The sequence below is a fragment of the Hibiscus syriacus genome, unplaced genomic scaffold (genome assembly GCF_006381635.1).
Source record: "Hibiscus syriacus cultivar Baekdansim isolate YM2019G1 unplaced genomic scaffold, ASM638163v2 tig00116971_pilon, whole genome shotgun sequence".
In the NCBI taxonomy this organism is placed as follows: domain Eukaryota; kingdom Viridiplantae; phylum Streptophyta; class Magnoliopsida; order Malvales; family Malvaceae; genus Hibiscus; species Hibiscus syriacus.
The window spans coordinates 3649365-3670345 of NW_024063495.1; the positions used below are offsets into that span (position 1 = coordinate 3649365).

Consider the following 20981-nt stretch of genomic DNA (forward strand, 5'->3'; position numbering starts at 1 on the left):
GATACATGCCTGTGTGTATCGATACATAGGTATCGATACACTCCTCAATGTATCATTACACTATGAAGATATTCTTCAAAATTTAGTCTTAGTGTATCGGTACCTATTCATAGTGTACCGATACACCCTGTCCAGAACATACTTTTTCACCCGAAAATTCATTAACTCTTCACTAAATTTCCTCATATAAAGCTTCTTTTATACCACCAAACTCAACTATAACCATTTTAACTAACTTCTATCATTTTAACACCTTATTTTCTCCCACAATTCATACAAATTCTTAAAACCAAGAATCTTACTAAATTTTCCATGTAATCCAAACTTAATTCTAACACTTATAACTTCTTATTCACACCTATGGCAAGTCAAATTTAGCTTTCAAATTCATTAAAACCTTCTCATTCAAAATTTCTCTTAAAAACTCTATTTATTTAATCTCTCATAACATATCCATCTTTGAGTTTTTACTTATCTTTAGACTTCCTTAAGCTTTTTTAATACCAAAGAGTCAAAACTAACTTAAAATATTCAAAGAACAAACAACTTGAAATCAACTTACCTTAAAATAGAGCTCACGGGAAGAAGAAAGCAAGAAGAAGAAGAGAGCTTCCAGACTTTTTCCTTTTCTCACCTAACTCCACGTATTTATATCACTTAAAAGGGAAAAAAATATTTCCTTTAAAAAGACCATAATGCCCTTTCATTTTTCATTCTTTTCCAATCAGTTATACCCAAAGAAATTACGATTAAATCCCTAAACTTTTTACTTATTTCAAAATTGAGTACCAAATTTCCAAAATTTACATTTTAGTCACTGACATGGTTATTGGGATGTTACATACGTGATGAGGATGAATGGTTATCTAAGGGTGACACAACTCCTATGTGATAAGGAGGTATGGTCGAGGGATGACACCGTTCTTTCGCGATGAGGATGACAGGCCATCTTTAGGGATTTGTTTCAAGGGAAACATACTCAAAGATGATGCTTCAAGAAAAGTTTTCTCAAGAGAGACAAAATTCATTTTGAGGGTAACGATATCAAAGATAGGTGTTTCAAAAGAAACTATCTCAAGGGAGACAAAACTTGTTTCAAGGGAAACAATCTCAAATGTTGGTTTTTAATTAGAAATTATCTCAAGAGAGACAAAAACTTTGTTTTGAGTAAAAATTGTCTCAAGTGAGACAACATTCATTTTTTAGAGAAAACAATCTCAAGTGAGATTAATTTTGTTTCAATTAAAACAACTTTGAAATTTATGTTTCGAGGGAAAATGTCTCAATGGAGACGAAATTTGTTTTTAGAAAAAAACACCATTAAATGTGATAGACATTCTGCTTGCTCCTTTATGTTGAGTAAATGTATTTAGAAGATCTGATTGTTGACTTCAGAAAGTCAAATCATTGTTTCTTCAAGTTAGAGACATCTGGTCATTTTCGAACATTGATTTCCTAAAAGATCAAAACGATGCATTTCTGACTGACTATCTTAGTTGTTATGATGGATACCGTAATGAAATTTATTTGATGTTTTATCGAATTTGTCCTCAAGAGAGGGAAAATCAAGGTCTTTATTGCACATGATGATGAATGTAAAGATGAAAATTTCATGTGTCATATATGTATGTATATGTTAATCTGTGAGGGGAATAGTTGTGTGAGCAATCTTCATTCTATCCCTGACTTAGTTTGTCTTCATTTCCACCAGAGTGTATTATTGCAAACCTTGACCCAAGACAATTTGTTTTCCTTGCCCCATCAAATTTTGCCCCAAAATATTTGGCTTCCCTTGCCCCAGCTTCAATCTTGAGCTTCTGAGAGATATTCGTTGCATTCCAGGATACTTATAGAGAACTTATCTTGTTGAAAATGTTTTTATTCCTTTGGATTTTCAAAATTTTGAAAAATATCAAAAGGAATTTTGAAAAATATTGCCTCATTCTAGGTTTCACAATCTAAGCAAATGATAAAACAAGAGTGTATTGGATATCAAAAGAATCAAATGCTTTTTTAATCTTTCATAGCTGCAAATCTTTGACAAATATTGATAACTCCATAAAAATGTCATATTTAGGACTTTTTCACTTAAGTTATTGACTTTAAAGAGCCCATTTAGGATCATATAGATGCATTTAGGAGCATATATTTGCATATGGTGAAATTCTGTTTGTCGTATTATTTTATTTTGTAATCAGTGTTACATTATGGGAAGGTGTTTTGTTTGATGATGTGCAAGATTTGGGAGCAAGGATAAGCAAAAAGGAATTGCCATGACATTATGAGACTACTAAGCAAAATGCGATTGTCGCGATAACTTGGACGACATTTCTGGGCAGAAAAGATAAAAAAAGATATTTTTAGTAAGAGCCAGCTGTCATTGTCTATACGTGATTTCTGCAATCAGCCACATAGGATGGGCCAATTACCATCTCTGCACAATCTCTCACATAAAAAGAATGAACTTTAGGGTACTAGGGTAATTTTAACAAAAAACCCTAAGTTCATTATCCCCTATAAATAGGAGATGAAGCCAGACTTTTTGAAGAGACTTTGAAACTTTTAGATAGCCGCCAAGAGCCTAAAAATTCGGAGAAAAAGATATCTTTTTTTTTCCGTCAATCGTTTTTGCCGTGGCATTCCTCCGCTGACTTGATAGAGGGAGTGACGAACTAGGCATCCGAGAGGAGCTAGATCGCTGGGACAGTTCGTGATGGCCGAGGGAAGCTTCGACAGTGCACGTCGAAGGCTTTTCCTCCTTTCCTTTGCTCTTTGCTTTCGTTATTTATTATTTGGGTTGTAAGGAATGAATTAACTTGTTTATTTCGAACCACACCATGAACTAATCCTATTTGGTGGGAGTTCCTGATGGATATTTGATTTTTTCTTTAATGAATGGTTATTTTTTATGTTATAATCTATTTTTCTTATGAAGTTTAATGCGTTAAGGTTGTAGGAGCTATGAGAGTAGCCATTCCTTAGGAGATTACTAAGTGTTCGAGAGAATGTCTAAGTAGCACATCCTTAGTGTTCAAGAGACAATAGGGAGGAACAACATAAGCAAGGGGTTCTAGATAGTAACTAGGCCTAATCCACCTTAGAGATAAGGCTAGGATTTCATTCGACTAAAAGGAGTTGTGCTTGAGCGATAGGTTAGATGTTAATGCTGCCGCAAAAAGGTATTGCCAAGACATATCCTGTTATCTGGACCAATAGGATCCCTGTTGTAGCTAATGCCAACCGGTTTTGCCAAGGCATCTTAAATCTGTCGAGTCCTTTAACTAGAGATAACACAGGGCACTCTTATTAAACTCTATCGGGCAAATAAGGCATAGAAGTAAGACCATTCTAAGAAGTATACTTAAATTTCCTAAGTGACTCTTATCATTCAATCCTATAGTAGCTTGTCGTGTGAGGAGTCTAAAGTCCTTATAATCAAATCTAGTATTTACAGTTTATTTTGCCTTTACATTTTCATTTGTTTGCACTCATCACAATTCAATTTGCCATAACATCTCAATTTATTACCATATTACCATCATACAATTTCCACAATATCTATTCATTTTGCCACATCATTTTCATTTGCAAATAACATCACTAACTTTACTTAGGTGACATAGTAAAGCGCTTTGATTGAACTTATCAATTTTCTCCAATCCATGTGGAGACGATACTCACTCATCACTGTATTACTTGTTCGATTGTGTATACTTGCACATATTTCTGCACCTATATTTAGTACTCACAAAAAGCGAGCAAGTTTTTGGTGCCGTTGTTAGGGATTGGCAACTAGAAGTTAATTTGTTTAGTCAAAGCATTTTTATTTTACTTGTTTATTTTTATTTTTTAGATAGTTTTACTTTTTATTTTCCTTACATTTTTCAGGTTATTCTCGGTGTATGACCAGAAGACATTCAAACGAGCCATTAGAACCGGTTGAACCTAAGATTTAGAGGTTTTTTAGGAGAAGAAGACGTGCTCAACGTGCAAATATGTATCAAATCGGAAATCAAGGCATTGGTAATGAGAAAGATCCGAATCTCGGGGCAACTTTAAATACTAGAAATACAGCCAGGCCTCGCGTCATTCGTGATCACTTAAACCTTATCCTAGATGACTTAAATCCTAGAATCTTGGTACCAGAAATTCAGGTAGCCCACTTCGAGCCCAAACCTGTCTTGTTCAATATGTTGAATTCCATATGACAATTTGGGGGCATGCCAAATGAAGATGCCAGACAATATATTCAGAACTTCTTGGAGGTGTGCGATTCCTTTCTCCAACAGGGAGAGAACGAAGATGTTTTGAAGTTAAAGTTATTTCCATATTCTCTATGTGACAGAGCAAGGGCTTGGTTGAGTGGCGTTCCAGCGGGTTCAATGGAGTCGTGGAATGATCTGTAAAAAATTTTTTACTGCGGTATAATCCTCCGGACATAAACACCCAACTGACGAACGACATCGCCTCTTTTCGTCAAGCTGATGACGAGTCAATGCGAATTGTAACACCCCTAACTCGTACCCGATCCGAATACGAGTCTGAGGTGTCACATTGACTTTTCAAACTTTGACTCTTGAGAAAATTCAAAGAAAATTTAAAACTTTCATTAAAATAAAAGCGGTTTATTTACATAAAGAGACCAAAATAACCAAAATCGATCAGAGTATATTCAACTCAATCAATTAGTACATGCCAACTATATTCAAAATAACCAAACACATTTAAATTATCTATTTTTTGATCTGAAATTTTGTAAGGGAGATACTGACCTGTCTTGCTATTCTTTGCCTCTCTTCTAGATTCTGTACCTACGTGTGAAACAATCACACGCTAAGTCTATGACTTAGTGAGGCATAAACAAACTGACTATAGCATATCATAACTAATTCATATTATGCACATTTCATGTAATAATGATAAACCATAAAATGCATCCAAACATATATATATATATATATATATATATATATATATATCATATACATACATATTGTTTCATAAAGAAACACCCATATCATCATATAATTCTGGTAACATATTTCCTAACACAAAACATATAAAGCGTATGTAGTAAATTTCTCATTATCTCTTTAATAGTCTTATTTTCTTCTTTATCTTTTAGTCATATGTTCTTGTACATATTCTTCTTAACCAAGCTATATACACATCACCATCATATCACATATATCATTTCACCATAAAGATTACAAACAAAGCACATAATATCATACAAGGTTCTTTTATATCATCTTCTTTATTAGCCCATGTACACATGTGAGAACTATAGATATGCGAGTCTATAGAGGTTATGCACTAATGCTGTCACCACAGCTCGTATAAATGCACCAAAGTGCAACGTAGAATTGTACCTAAGTGCCGCGTAGAAATGCACCGAAGTGCCATATAAGATGTCCCTAAGGACCACGTAGAAAATTTCTTAAGAATCATATACATATACAAAGGATCAAGTATGTGTCTCAAAAGACATCACACATGTTCCAAGGAATACATATATGTCCCGAAGGACCGCGTAGACCCTCGACTCTTGGCATGCCAACTATACCCCTAGCTCTCATGACACATATCATGGCCATTATCTTTTATATCCTTTTTCATATTCATGTAAACATATCATATATTCATATAAACTCGTAGCTTTATTCACATATACATTTAATCACTTAGTTTATTTAAATTATCATATCATTTCGTATTCATGTATCACATGGCATATAACACTTTTCATGTATTCCTATAAACATGTCATATCCTATGACTTATATCTTTTCATATAATTTATGCTTTAATCTCTTATATTCACCTGATTCAATATCATTTAACTTGTTTCACTTTCTCATATCACATATACTTTCTCTTTCATATATCTAATGTCATGTATCATATCTTGTAATCGTGTAAACATGTCTCTTTAATGTAATTTACATAGTAATGCCCTATATTTATATCATATAATGATTTAACCTAAGTCCTCATTTATAAAGTTTATAATACATGTTCAAATAGTCTTATTATATCCTATAAATAATTTCTACTTATTTTATCTCATTTCCCATTTCACTTACATAATTCATCTATATATACTAATTTAATCTATTTAATTAGTACAATTTCCCATTACTTCATACATATACTCTTTCATAAAGCTTTGTAGCTCTTCACTTTATAATTCATAAACCATAGTTTCCTTTAACTATATAAATATTCCCTATATAACTTATGTATCCTTATTTATGCATATACCCTCGAATTTATACTATCCTCATAGAGTCTTCCAATACCATATAATATGACTTATACTTGATTATCTTATGCTCACTCGTTCATTTCATTCCTTATGTCTCTATCATATAATTTATTTCATGTTATTCCATTATTACATTTTAGTGTTTTACACAAATCCTATAGCATATACAAAGCATATCAATATCTTTAGTTATGCATACATACAATTAATATAAAATATATAATCATATATAACATATATAATAATAACAACCACATAATCTCATTCATGACTTCATGCATATTATTCTAGGAAATAGACTCATCGCAAGTCTTATTTCCATTAAACAATACATATCACTGTTATGCACTCACCTGGCCTCACTAGTCAATTCCAATCTCTTATCTTTCCCCTTGATCGATCTTACTTGTCAATGATTTTGAAACTTGTTTAGGCTCTGAATCTACATAATTATACATTTTAAGGTAATTATCAGATACCTACACCTTGTAATCTGATACTAACAACTTAAACGAACTTAATAAACTAATATTCACTTTTTCCTTCAGGGGTGTACCGATGCACTATAGGTGCATCGGTACCCAAAATAGATTCGAAATATTGATGCATCGATGCACCCCTTACTGTATCGATGCACCTTCAAATTTTGTCTTAGTGCATCGGTGCACACTCATAGTGCATCGATGCATTCCTGGCATTTGATGTTTCTTCTTTAAAGAGTGCATCGGTATACTTTGAATGTGTACCGATACACCTTGCCCAGAAATTACTCTTTAGGCACGATAATTCACTCTTTCATCTTTAAAACTTCATTGGTTCATCCTCTTTTATAATCCCAACTTACATATACATGCTTAGATTCATTTTTATTCATTTATCTTGTCTTTAACCTTAATATCCTCTCCTCTTTATTAACTTCAAGAATCATACCAAATTTCCAACATGTTTTAAAGCTCATTCTATCACTTCACATCTCTTAATTCAACCCTTGGCAAGTCAAATTCAACTTCAAAATCTATTAACTCCTTATATTTCAAAAATTCACTTAAAAACACATTTTTCTTAATTTCTCATAACTTGTTAATCTTTGAGTTTTAAGCCACCTAAAGCTTTTCTTAATCTTTCTTAATATCCCAAGAATCAAAACCAGCTTTAAAACGAAAGAATTAACCAACTGAAGACCCACTTACCTTATACCAGGCTTTACAGTGGAGAGGAGAAAGAAGAAGACTGAAGAATGCCCTGGAAAAAATATCTCCTTCCCACGTGCTTATTACCTTTTATAAAGGGAAATAAAAATCTTTCCTGAAAATGACCATAATACCCTTATTACTTTCAAACTTTATTATTAAATCCAACATCAATAATTTTCATTTAAATCCCTAAACTTTTAATCTTTTCTGAGATTGGTCACTAAATTACCAAAAATTCTATTTTGGTCATTGACCCAACTTTTGGGATGTTACATGAATGATGGGATCAATACAAAGGATTACTTCACAAATGTTTGAATCATGGTTTTCAAGATTTGACACAAGTGGTGATGTTCTATAACAGAGTAAATGCACCCATGATCGCTTCTGAATGTATATGTTAAGGCAAGCTAATCTGTGCAAGTATACACAATCGATGCAAGTAATATAGTAGTGAATAAGTATCATCTCCATAGGGATTGTATTAGAAATATATTTTCCCCACAACTAGAACTAATGTGACAAATTAATCCTACTAAGTATTAAAGCTAAAAACTAATATTAAGGAGCTAAGAATAATGATTCAATGATTTCAGAGAAGTGTGGTCGAGACAAAGAAAATATACGGACAGATAAAACAAAACAAAACAAGTATTGGATTAAATATAATACAAACAACATCACATATTGAAACGTGTCACAGAGCACTGATGCTAAACCATTGTCTCGACAACAATTATTTTAAGCCCAGAATGATTATTATGACTCACTAAACTGCCCGACAGGATTCCTAGGTATTCTTAGACGGTTGCTATGACAATACCTCTCGGTATTAACTATAGACATTGTCTTAACCTACTCTAGCCTTTATCCCTTTTAGTCTTTTGAAACTCACTCCTTATCTCTAAGGTAGACAAGTTAGAACTTCACCATCTCGGATTCATTCCTTTGCTCACGTTGATCTCTCTTAATTCTCTCGAATTCAAGAATCACTTTCTAGACAAAAGACTATCTCTCGATGCTCTTACTATGCCCAGGTATGTTTTACCAAAACCCGAGGCGATCTCTCGATGCTCTTATAGTGTTAAGGCAAAATATTTAAACTATGAGCAAAACAGTCATAAGCAAACATAATTCATCATTCATAAACATAAAATATTGTTCAGGCAAAACAAAGTTTAACACCAAGTAAAGCATTCATGGTGTTATCAAATATTATCTAAGATTAAACCGTTTAATACAACCCCAAATAAAATAAGAGTTTAAGAATAAAAAAATAACAACTCCCAAAATTGGGGGCTCTGTCGCGACAATCCTGATCAGCACCACGCCTGCCTTGGTGATCACCCTCTCTCGAGGCATGATCACCGCTCTGCTATTGTCTGGCTATGGAGGACACCAAGGAAGACTATAGGGTAGACGGAGGGAAAGCACTGCAGTTGCTTGAACACGCCTAAGGTAAAGCTCTTTTTTCTTATTCTTTGCCCTTTTTATTTTTTTTGCTACGGCTGGTAATTATAAGGAGAATCTCCTAAGGCTTTGCATGCTTTTGGAGTTTTCTTAATTAGCCGTTATTAATTTCCCAAACTTAAAAAGGAAATGCAGCTAGAGGTTGTCAGGATATTCAAGGCTTGCTTGCACGTGAAGCAGGTCATCCAGCTGGCATGTGACATATGTAGTTTTGTCACATTTGCTTCAGACTTCTTCAGATAAATCTTGCCTCGACGAGAGAAATCTGCTCCTCATGTTCTCATCTGCTCCATTAGTCTTTGCAGCTTTTCATTGTCACGACTAAAATGTTCTTCCTCTGTAGAATCATGCACAAACACAACTCAAACAACCCCTTCTATTCAGCAGCATCAGTTAAGCCAAATAAATCTTGCTTAGGCAAAACTTATCCACCACAACCTATATGTAACTAAATGCAACTCAGTGCATACTTTGTTTAGACGAGAAATAACTTAAGTGAAAAGACTAGAATTTAAGTCTTTTTACGGAGTTATCACATCCCCAAACTTAGGCTATTACTTATCCTCAAGTAATGGATAATAGCTAGAAGAAAATCAAAATTGTTATGGCAAAGCAGTATCAAGAACATCATCAGGTTTGAGATTTTATCCCTCAGTAAAAATATGTGGCCTCAACATGTTCGACAGTCATATTAGTCAAGTCCCTTCCTTAGTCAGGATCCTTTGCTATTGTGTGTGCATGATTATAACCAGTCTATGCATAGAGGTAATTAGAAAACTTAAAGTAAGCACTTCTAGGTTGTCAAGGCAACAATTTATTCATCAGGCTTAGTTTATACTCCTAGTTATTTATCAACTTTTATTCTCTTTATTCACATTTTTTATATATAGGGGAATCAGCTCATCACAACTACCGTTCCACACTCTAGGTGAAATGGAGCATACCTTCCACCCCCAAGCTAGTCGGGTAGAGTCATCCTGTGACTACTTTCATTCACTCATATGCCTTGGCTACTCTTAATTTCTTTTGGAGTTTTTATTATTCATACCTTTGCACAGAGGAGTGTCATTTTGTATTTTTCGAGTTTTCAAGTTTTTAAACACTAGAGAGTTTTTACCTTACCCTTAGAATATTTTTGAAGTCTCGGCAATTAGAAAGTTTTTTCCTAAAACTTTTACAGATTACCAAGAGCAAAGACAGCCTACAATTGTGTTTATAAGTTTCAAAGGATCAAGCCTAGGGTTGGTTCTCTTCTTCAGACAGTCTTTACAATAATTCTGGCCTAGGTAATAAAATTTTGCATTCATCATTAAGCATCCCTAATTTAACAATAATCCTAACCTACTTATGTCATGACAACCAAAATTTTCAACCAATTAACATCAATTACTATTTAACAAAGTATGACAGAATGGACAACACCTCCCCCAAACTTGAGGGATGCATTGTCCTCAATGCATGAAAACTACACTAAATGTGTTATATGCAAATGCGAAAAAAAATGAAAACTACAAAAACTTACTGTGGTGGTGTGGCTTAACTGGACGCCCTCGTGCGACGTTGTTTGGGAGGGGAATGGCTCTCAGATCTCGAGTCTACTACTTCTGGCTGAGAAGGAGACGGTTGAAGTATACGCCTCGTTGTTCTCTTGTATCGCTTCTTGCTGGTCAAAGCTCGGGCTGGAGTGGACTACTCAGTCGCGGGAGTCAGTTGTGTTGGAACTGGTGGTGGACTAGGAGCTGCTGTTGGGGCTGGTGGTGTTGATCGAATTGGGGATGGAATAGGATCATGCTCAGGCTGCTTCGGTGCTGGCGTGAAATCTTCATCAGTAAAGAAGTGGGGTGGAGTATCACTGCTACTTTCGGTGGTGGAGAAGGATGAAGAACTGAGGAACTCCTCGGTGTCGACGTGGTTTTCTTCTGGTACGGGTGGGATATGGGTTGCCAATGGTGGCACATCGGTGGGCACCTCTGGTGGAACGTCTGGAGGGACATAAGATGTCGAGGCATGGAATGTGTTGCCGCCCGCATTGTAGTTGAGAGTGACACTGGGGAAGGTTGGCAGTCTGATCATTGTGGTTGGGAGCAACTCCTTGATGAAGGCATTGAGTTGCATGTCCCTTGCCTTGGCGTATTCAAAGTAAATTTTCATGTGGTCCTCCAGGCACTCGATCTTTTCACGTGTCTCACACGTGTGTGTGACCACATCGACCATTTTAGTCGCGGCAACCGATTTTTCTCCTCACTTCATTCCCTTCTTTGGGTCGTCATCATTGAAACTCATCAACTCGGAGACCTTTTTCTTTGTAATACCCTCCTTGGGTTTAATGAAGTCTTCGAATGGTTCCTCATAAACCTTTTTCTTTCTGCACAGCACAGTTATAAGGTTTGGGAACAGTAGGTTACCACGATTCTTTTTGACACAATCATGGATCTGCTTAAAGATAATTTCACCCACATCGATCATCCTACCGTATATGATCGAGTGCAACAACATCAGTCGCTTGACGAGGATAGGGGTGTTCTGGGACGTTGGCATCATCTTGCCTTTAAGAAAATGGTTCCATAGTTTCACGTGTGGTTTGAGGGCTCGGTGGTCTACTCGCTTTCTTGTGGGGGCATTCCCTTCGAACTTGGCCCATCCAAAACATAAATCCTGTAGAACTCCACTGTACGTTTCTTGATCTACCTCAGCCACAAATCTCTTGTGTTGGTCATCCACTTTCCCCATCTTAAAGTATTTGTTAAGTGTAGAAGTGGAAAAGTGAATGAGTTTTTCTCGAACATATACCGTATGGTTGGAAGTATCCGCGAGGTGGGCATAGAACTCTCTCACCATTGCTGGTGCTACGGTGTTAAGATTACGAGCAAACTTCTCCCAGTTATGCTTCTTTATGACGTCCATCACCTCAGGGCCAAACGGCTCTTCTCCCTTAACTGGAAAAACGAATCCATCTTTTAAATAGACTTGGCATTGCTGAATGGTTTTGAAGCGTGCCTCTACTTCAGCTGTTTGGAAACGTTCGAAACTCTGTCTGGGGGCTGGGGTCGGTCTCGATCTCACCATTTTTCTTGGCTGATTTTAGTGGTGGCGATGGTGAGGTATGTTGAGAGAAATAAAAGAAATTGTCTGGTTTGTAAAGAAAGAAGGAAACACGATGATGATGAAGAAGAGTGGGTATTTTTTCTTGGAAAGTGATGGGTGGTTTCGGGGTATTTTGGTCTTTACATGGTAGGGAAAATATTTCTCATTAAATGAGAAATATTTGATAAGACATAAAGGGGAAGAAATGATTTCTTTCTCTCTTTATTCTGCCGTCAAATCGCGTACCCTAGGGCTTCTTCTTTTTTTCTTCATGCATGTTTCAACTCCCCATGCTGCCACGTGTTCCTTGCTCGTCTACAATATGAAAGAATAAAATAATAAAATAAAATGAATTAAAGCATAAAATAACTTAACTTATTTATGTACAAAATTCAGATTTTCGTTGCCTAGGCAACTAATATTTGCTCAATTAAGAAAAGCAAACTATTGGGCATCATGTGCCAACGATGCCGATTTGTCGCGCATGACTGGGGCTCCTTTGTACTCCTTAAGTCTCTTCCCGTTCACTTTGAAGATGGAACCATCGTTTTGGTTCTGAATTTGAATTTCTCCATTGTCATGGACTTGGTGTACGATGAATGGTCCTGACCATCGTGATTTTAGCTTGCCTGGGAATAACTTTAGGCGTGAATTGTAGAGCAGTACTTGTTGTCCAGAATAAAATTACCTCGACACTATTTTTTTTTCATGCCATCGTTTTGTTTTCTCCTTGTAAAGGCGGGCATTCTCATATGCATGTGCTCTAAATTCATCAATCTCGTTCAGTTCCAATAATCTTCTTTCTCCAGCAAGCTGAGCATCCATGTTTATCTTTTTGATGGCCCAATAAGCTTTGTGTTATAGTTCAACCGGTAAATGACATTCCTTTCCATAGACTAGCTTGAACGGGGACATTCCTAGCGGTGTCTTGAATGCTGTGCGATAAGCCCATAGTGCTTCATCTATCTTCGACGACCAATCTTTTCGACTTGGGTTGACCACTTTTTTGAGTATCTACTTGATTTCTCGGTTAGATACTTCGGCTTATCCATTCGTCTGAGGGTGATACGCCATAGCAATTATATGTCGTACTCCATATATTTTCAGTGCATTGGCAATCAATTTATTATCAAAATGTGTCACTTCATCACTAATGAGAGCTCGTGGTGTTCCAAAGCGGGTGAATATATTTTTGTGAAAAAATTCAACACCGTCTTAGAATCGTTCTTAGGTATTGCAATGATTTCAACCCATTTTGGTACGTAATCCACTGCCAAGAGAATGTACATATCTTCGAATGATGTTGGAAAAGGTCCCATGAAATCTATGCCCCATACGTCAAAAAGTTCGATCTCCAGAATGTTTTGCCATGGCATCTCATGCCGTTTAAAGATGTTTCCTGTGCGCTAACATCTATCACATGACTTGTAGAATTCATGCGCGTCTTTGAACAGGGTTGTCCAATAATATCCCGACTGAAGTACTTTTGTTGCTGTTCCCATCCCACCAAAATGCCCTCCATATGGTGACGAGTGGCATTGGAGTAGGATATCTTGCTGCTCTTCTTCTAGAATGCACCTTTGGATTATTTGGTCTCCGCACTACTTGAATAGAAATGGTTCATCCCAGTAGTAATGTCGCACATCATGTCGAAATTTCCGTTTGCCCTGGCTAGATAAATCAAGAGGAACAATACCACTAACAAGAAAATTAACAATGTCAGCATACCACAGTGCAGCCATGACAAATAATATTTTCTCATCGGGGAAATCCTCTTTGATATCTGTGATGTCAGGACAATCAAGTTTGTTATCTAGCCTAGACAAATAGTCCACCACTTGATTTTCTATACCTTTTCTATCCTTGATCTCTAAATCAAATTCTTGTAGTAATAATATCCACCGAATTAGTCTAGGCTTTGCATATTTTTTATTAATCAGATATTTAATAGCTGAGTGATCTATATGCACAATTACCTTAGTACCTATTAGATGTGACCTAAACTTATCAAATGCAAATACTACTATTAAGAGTTCCTTTTCAGTGGTGGTATAGTTCACTTGAGCATCATTAAGTGTTCGGCTTGCATAGTAGATAACATGAAAAAAAATTACTTTTTTATTGCCCTAGCACTGCTCCGACTGCATAGTCACTAGCTTCGCACATAAGCTCAAATAGTTATTTCTAGTCTGGTGGGATAACTATTGGCCCTGCTGAAAGTTTTTTCTTCAAATCTGTAAAGGCATTCAAACAATCATTAATAAACTAAAAAGTGGATGATTTTTTTGAAGCAAAAGACATAAGGGTTTAAAGATTTGAGAAAAGTCTTTTATGAACTGCCTATAGAATCCTGCATGTCCAAGGAAATTGCATACACCTCGCATATTAGTAGGTGGGGAAAGATTTGCAATTGCATCCACCTTGGCTTTGTCGACTTCGATGCCATGGCATGAAATTTTATGTCCCAACACTATTCCTTCAGCTACCATAAAATGGTATTTTACCCAATTCAATACTAGGTTACCTTCTTCACAACGTTTTAACACATTGGATAAATTGTCGAGGCATCGGTCAAAGTCATCACCTGAAACGGAGAAGCCGTCCATAAATATTTCCATGTATTCTTCCACCATATCTGAAAAGATTGCCATCATGCATTTTTGGAATGTAGCTGGTGCGTTACACAGTCCAAACGACATTCGCCTAAATGCATATGTACCATACGGGCATGTGAACGTTGTTTTCTCTTGGTCTTCAGGTGCTATGGCAATTTGGTTATACCCCGAGTATCCATCGATGAAGCAATAAAATGCCTTTCCCGCTAATCTATCAAACATTTTATCGATGAAAGGGAGAGGAAAATGATCATTCTTTGTGGCTTTGCTAAGCTTCCTATAATCCATGCATATGTGTCAACCCGTGACTGTTCTCGTGGTGAGTATCTCATCATGCTCGCTTTTAACCACGGTTACACCACCTTTCTTTGGCACGCATTGGACTGGGTTAACTCATGAACTATCGGATATAGGATAAATCACTCCCGCATCCAGCCATTTTATAATTTCCTTCATAACTACCTTCTTTATGATCGGGTTGAGTCGTCTTTGGGGTTCTACCGAGGTATTGTGGCTATCTTCAAGATTGATTTTGTGTATGCATATGGTTGGACTGATTCCTTTCAAGTCTGTCATCTTCCATCATATAATTTTTCTGTGCTGTGACAAAACATTCAATAAACTCTTCTCCTGTTCGGAGGTTAGGTTGGTAGAGATTATCACTGGTAAAGTTTCATCAACTCCTAGATAAGCATATTTCAAATGTGATGGTAAAGTCTTAAGCTCCAATTTTGGTGCATGTTGTGAAGATAACTCTTGAGATTTAACTTCATCATAATCTAAAGGTTCGAATTTCATACCTGACCTATGAAGAAATCTCAATTGGTTATTTGTCTTTCCTTCACATCTTGCCTTTGTATTGCTTTCAGGGTGTTCATTGGGCAGATTTTTGTTGTCGTGGCCATGATTGTCAGAACCGTCTTCTAAAAATATTTCGTCAGGGCCAAAGTTTTCTGCTTCATGTATTTTGGTTGTAGGTTCATGGTACAAATTGTTGTACTCATAGAGCCTTATAGATTCACCTCGTCCTAGGATTGCCTTTTCTTCAATCTTATTAATGCATTGGCATTCTTCTGGATCGTCTGTGTATTTCATAGAGTTGAATACATTGATCGTGACACTTTGCTCGCCAACTCTCATGGTGAATTTTCCCTTTTCACAGTCTATTAGGATTCTGCCTATGGCTAAGAATGGGCGTCCCAGAATGATTGGTGCATTTTCATCAGCTTCGCAATCCAGAATGAGAAAATCCATTAGAAATATGAATTTATCTACCTTTACTATGACGTCTTCAATTATGCCCTCGGGTCGCACATAAGACTGATCAGCCAACTGTAGAATGACCGAGGTGGGATGTGCGTGATACCCGTCTAGTTTCATGAATATCGATTTTGGTATCAAGTTTACACTTGATCCCAAATCAATGAAAGATCATCCAATGAAATCATTACCAATAGAACATGGTATTACAAAGCTGTCAGGGTCTTTTTGCTTTAGTGGGAGTTTGCTCACTGCCGAGCAGATTTCTGTTGCCGTGGCGACACGTTCTACCTTCCTTTTCTTTGTAACAATTTCCTTCAGATACTTGTCATAGGAAGACATTTGCTCGATGGCTTCGAGTAGGGGCACATTGATACACAACTTGTCCAGAACATCAACGAATTTCTTGAACTGGATGTCATCATCATGTTTCTTCAACCATTGAGGGAATGGTGGTGGAGGTCCCACATCGACTACTAATGGTGCAGGGAAATCGCTGGCATTGACCATGAATTTCTTGTTATCCAGTTAATGCTTTTCTGAGCCTTCACTTCTTTCCTTCTCTTCATGCGCTTTCTCTTATTCAGCATTCTCATATTCCTCATCCGGTTATGTTACGCCTTGGCAAGAATTGTTCAGTTGTTCTCCCCCAAACTTGTCATCTTGATCAACTTGTTTTCCACTCCTTAGCGTAAGTACATTGCATTGCTCCTTCCTATGAAGCTTAGTGACTTCAGTATCACTAGGGAGATTTCCGTGTGGGCAAGAATGTAATGGTGTGGCAATCTGTCCCACTTGATTCTCCAATGCTCTGAGAGATGAACTATGGCTTTGCAAAAGTGTTGTATGGCTTTGTAACAAATTTCCTTGATTTTTTATTGTTACATAATGTTCGTGCATCAAGGTTTTTGTAGACGCCATGAAATCTTTTGTCGAGGCCATGAATTCCTGCAAGGATAATTCCAAGGAGTTAGTATTGGAATGAGTGTTAGAGGAATAAGCTATACCTTTGTTGTTCTAACAGGGCTGTTGATGCTGATTCTGAATATGCGGATGGTCAGAATTAGTTTGTTGTGGCCTGTAATTTGTGGCTTGATTATTGTTGTTCCCTTGATTATTCCACAAAAAATTTGGGTGTTGTCTCCAACCAGGATTGTACGTGTTCGAATAGGGATTATTATTGTTCCGATTGTAGTTGCCCACAAAATTAGTTGACTCATGGTTTTCAAGAAATTCACTCTCGTGATGGTTGCCTTGACAGAATAGGCACATATTATTGGTCGCCTTGACTTCTCTTACCTCATTAGGACGTTGCAAATTTTTCAACATATTGGTTATGGCAGAAAGTTGGGCTGCTACCGAATCTTTGCTTTCTAATTCATATGCTCAAGAGGTTTTTCTGTCGGTTCCCAATCTTGCACTTGAAAATTGATTGTCATTATTTGATATCCTATCGAGGATGTCAAAAGCTTCTTCGGGTGATTTGTCTAGTAGGGTGCCATTTACTGAGGCATCTAACATCATTCGAGTTGGTGCGTTGACTCCATTGTAAAACATCACCACTTACATCTAATCATGAAATCCATGATTAACACATTTGCGAAGTAAACTTTTATACCTATCCCAACATTCGTACATTGATTCATCATCGCCTTGGCGAAAACTCGCATTGTCGTTCTGAAGCTGTGTATTCATATTGGGTGGATTATATCAGAGTAGGAAACTCTTGCATAAATCTGCCCATGACTCCATTGATCCGGAAAGAACTCCGCTGAGCCAAGCTCTTGCTCTATCACGTAAGGAGTAAGGAAAAAGCTTCAGTTTGAGCACATCTTCATGTACTCCTTGTTGTCTAAATGAATCGCATACTTCAAGGAAAGCACACACATGTTGTCTAGTGTCTTCATTGGGTATACCACCAAATTGGTCGATAGAGTTCATCATATTAAACATCACCAGTTTGAGTTCAAAATGAGTGGCTTGTATCTCAGGTGCCACTATGCTAGGATTGAGGTCATCAAGAATTGGGTTCAAATGATCTCGTATAGCTCTTGGTCTTGCAACTTGATCTCCTAAATCTCCCATGTCATTTTGCATTTTATTCAATTGTTCTTTGGTTCTTTGGGCACGCAACTTTTGTCTGAATGATTGCTCAACTTCGGGGTAGAATGGTTCCAAAGGCTTACCAGCAGCAAGTATACAAATCGATAAGTAATATAGTAGTGATAGTATATCACAAGATTGTTAGAAATTCTTTTCACCCAATGCAATGCACAAATTATCCTAAGTATTAAAGCTAAGACAATCTAATATGATTTCAGAGAAGTGTGGTGAGACAAAGAAAATATGCAGACAGATAAAACAAAACAAAACAAGTATTGGATTAAATATAATGCAAACAACCTCACATATTCAGACGTATCACAGAGCACTGATGCTAAACCGTTGTCTCGACAACAATTATTTTAAGCCCAGAATGAATTATTATGACTCACTAAACTACCCGACAGGATTACTAGGTATTCTTAGATGGTTGTTATGACAATACCTCTCGGAGTTAACTATAGACATTGTCTTAACCTACTCTAGCCTTTATCCCTTTTAGTCGTTTGAAACTCACTCCTTATCTCTAAGGTAGGCACGTTAGAACTTCACCATCCCGGATTCATTCCTTTGCTCACGTTGATCTCTCTTAATTATCTCGAATTCAAGAATCACTTTCTAGACAAAAGGTTATTTCTCGATGCTCTTACAATGCCCAGACATGTTTTACCGAAACCCCAGGCGATCTCTCAATGCTCTTACAGTGTTAAGGCAAAATATTTAAACTATGAGCAAAACAGTCATAAGCAAACATAATTCATCATTCATAAACATAAAATATTGTTTAGTCAGAACAAAGTTTAACACCAAGTAAAACATTCATGGTGTTATCAAAGATCATCCAAGATTAAACCGTTTAATACAACCCCAAATAAAATAAGAGTTTAAGAACAAAGGAAGAACGACTCCCAAAACTGAGGGCTCTGTCGTGACAATCCTGATCAGCACCACGCCTATCTTGGTGATCACCCTCTCTCGAGGCCTGATCACTGCTCTGCTATCGTCTGGCTATGGAGGACACCAAGGAATATTGGGGGAAGACGGAAGGAAAGCACTGCAGTTGCTTGCTCACGCCTAAGGTAAAGCTCTTCTATCTTTTTCTTTGCCATTTTTCTTTTTGCGGCTACGGCTGGTAATTATTAGGAGAATCTCCTAGGGCTTTGCATGCTTTTGGAGTTTCCTTAATTAGCCATTATTAATTTCCCAAACTTAAAAAGGAAAGGAGGTTAGCGGTTTTCAGGATATTCAAGGCTTGCTTGCACGTGAAGCAAGTCATCCAACTAGCATGTGACATAGGCGATTTCTCCACATTTGCTTCAGACTTCTTCAGATAAATCTTGCCTCGGTGAGATAAATATGCTCCCCACATTCTCATTTTCTCCATTGGCCTTTGCAACTTTTCATTGTCACAACTGAAATGTTATTCCTCTGTAGAATTCCTGCACAAATATAACTCAAACAACCCCTTCTATTTAGCATCATCGGTTAAGCCAAATAAATCTTGCCTAGGCAAAACTTATCCACCACAACCTATATGTAACTAAATGCAACTAAAAATGCAGTGCATACTTTGTTTAGACGAGCAATAACTTAAGTGAAAAGACTAGAATTTAAGTCTTTTTACGGATTTATCAACCCATGAGGATAATGCTAGAGGCCTCGGAAAATGGGACATTACTTGACAAATCACTAGCAGAGGCATTTGAAATTCTGGATAGGATTGCCAACAACGATTATCAATTTTCATCTACAAGGCTTGGACTTGGGCGAAAATCACATGAAGCATTCGGGCTAGATTCTAAGGATTCGGTATTCGCCCAACTTGCTGTTATTACCAATATATTGAAGAATTTGCAAAGGCTAAGTGAGGTGAGAGAAGTAAAGGTAGCCAATTCAGCATGTTTATTATGCCACGACAATCACAATGAGAGTGACTGCTTGTGTGACTGCCCGACCAATCAAGAATCCATCAACTATGTGGGCGACTACAATCGAGGTAACAACAACCCATATTCTAACACATATAATCCTGGATGGCGTCAACATCCAAACTTTTCGTGGGGAAATCAAGGAACCAACAATGTTCATCAACCAGTTCGACAGCAGAATTTTAATGACTCCCAAGGTTTTCAAACGAATATGCCATGGCATAATTCTCACAATGGAGGGGCATCTTCATCTAATACCAGTTCTTTGGAGGCCACAATACAAGAGTTCATAGAAACTATGAAGACCATGTTGCAAGACTATGCGACCTTCATAAAAAACCAAAGGGCTCTGCTTCAGAGCCACAATTCATTTTTGAGGACATTGGAGAGTCATGTTGGTCAAATTGATGTGGTATTACAAGAATAAAGACCAAGACATCTGTCGAGTAACACTGAAGTCACAAAACCTCATGGAAAAGAACACTGTAGTATGCTAACTCTATGGAGTGGTATACAGATCAATGTCGAACATAAGTTTAAGGGAAGACCGAAGAATGATTCACCCCCTGAGACTGTGCAAGCTGATTAGGAAGTGCTAGAAGAAGCACCAGAGAAAGATGATAAGGATGAGAGTTCATCAAGTAAAACGACTGAGGGGGCAAACAAAAAAGCCAAGGCAAACACTGTTCTTACCCCGTTAGTACAAGAAGTCAGACCCCCACCTCCATTCCTGCAGAGACTGAAGAAGCATAACGAGGATATTCAATTTGAGAAGTTTGTTGACATTCTGAGTAAACTTCAAATAAATGTCCTTTTCTGGAGGCTATGGAACAAGTGCCTATATATGCTAAATTCCTCAAGAAAATTGTTACCAAGAAAAAGAAAGGCTAAGCAGTACGAGAAAATTGCCCTGGCAAAAGAAATTTGCTCATCCTTAAGCAAGCTGCCACCAAAAAGACATGATCTAGGCAGTTTTATCATTCCATGTTCGATAGGAGACAAATATGTTGGAAAGGCACTATGTGACCTTGGCTCAAGCATGAACTTGATGCCTAAGTCA

General features: G+C 37.0%; 1 protein-coding gene across 1 annotated transcript; it reads right to left on the minus strand.

Moving 5' to 3' along the window:
- Positions 1-10620: 10620 nt before the first annotated feature.
- LOC120192146 (leucine-rich repeat extensin-like protein 3) lies at positions 10621-11004 on the minus strand. The gene has a single exon (XM_039194981.1). The coding sequence runs from the start codon at positions 11002-11004 to the stop codon at positions 10621-10623; it is 384 nt and encodes a 127-aa protein (XP_039050912.1).
- Positions 11005-20981: the final 9977 nt, after the last annotated feature.

What these genes read in the sequence shown, in the direction of transcription:
- LOC120192146 (XM_039194981.1), bottom strand. Translation starts at nt 11,004, where the DNA reads ATGATCAGACTGCCAACCTTCCCCAGTGTCACTCTCAACTACAATGCG.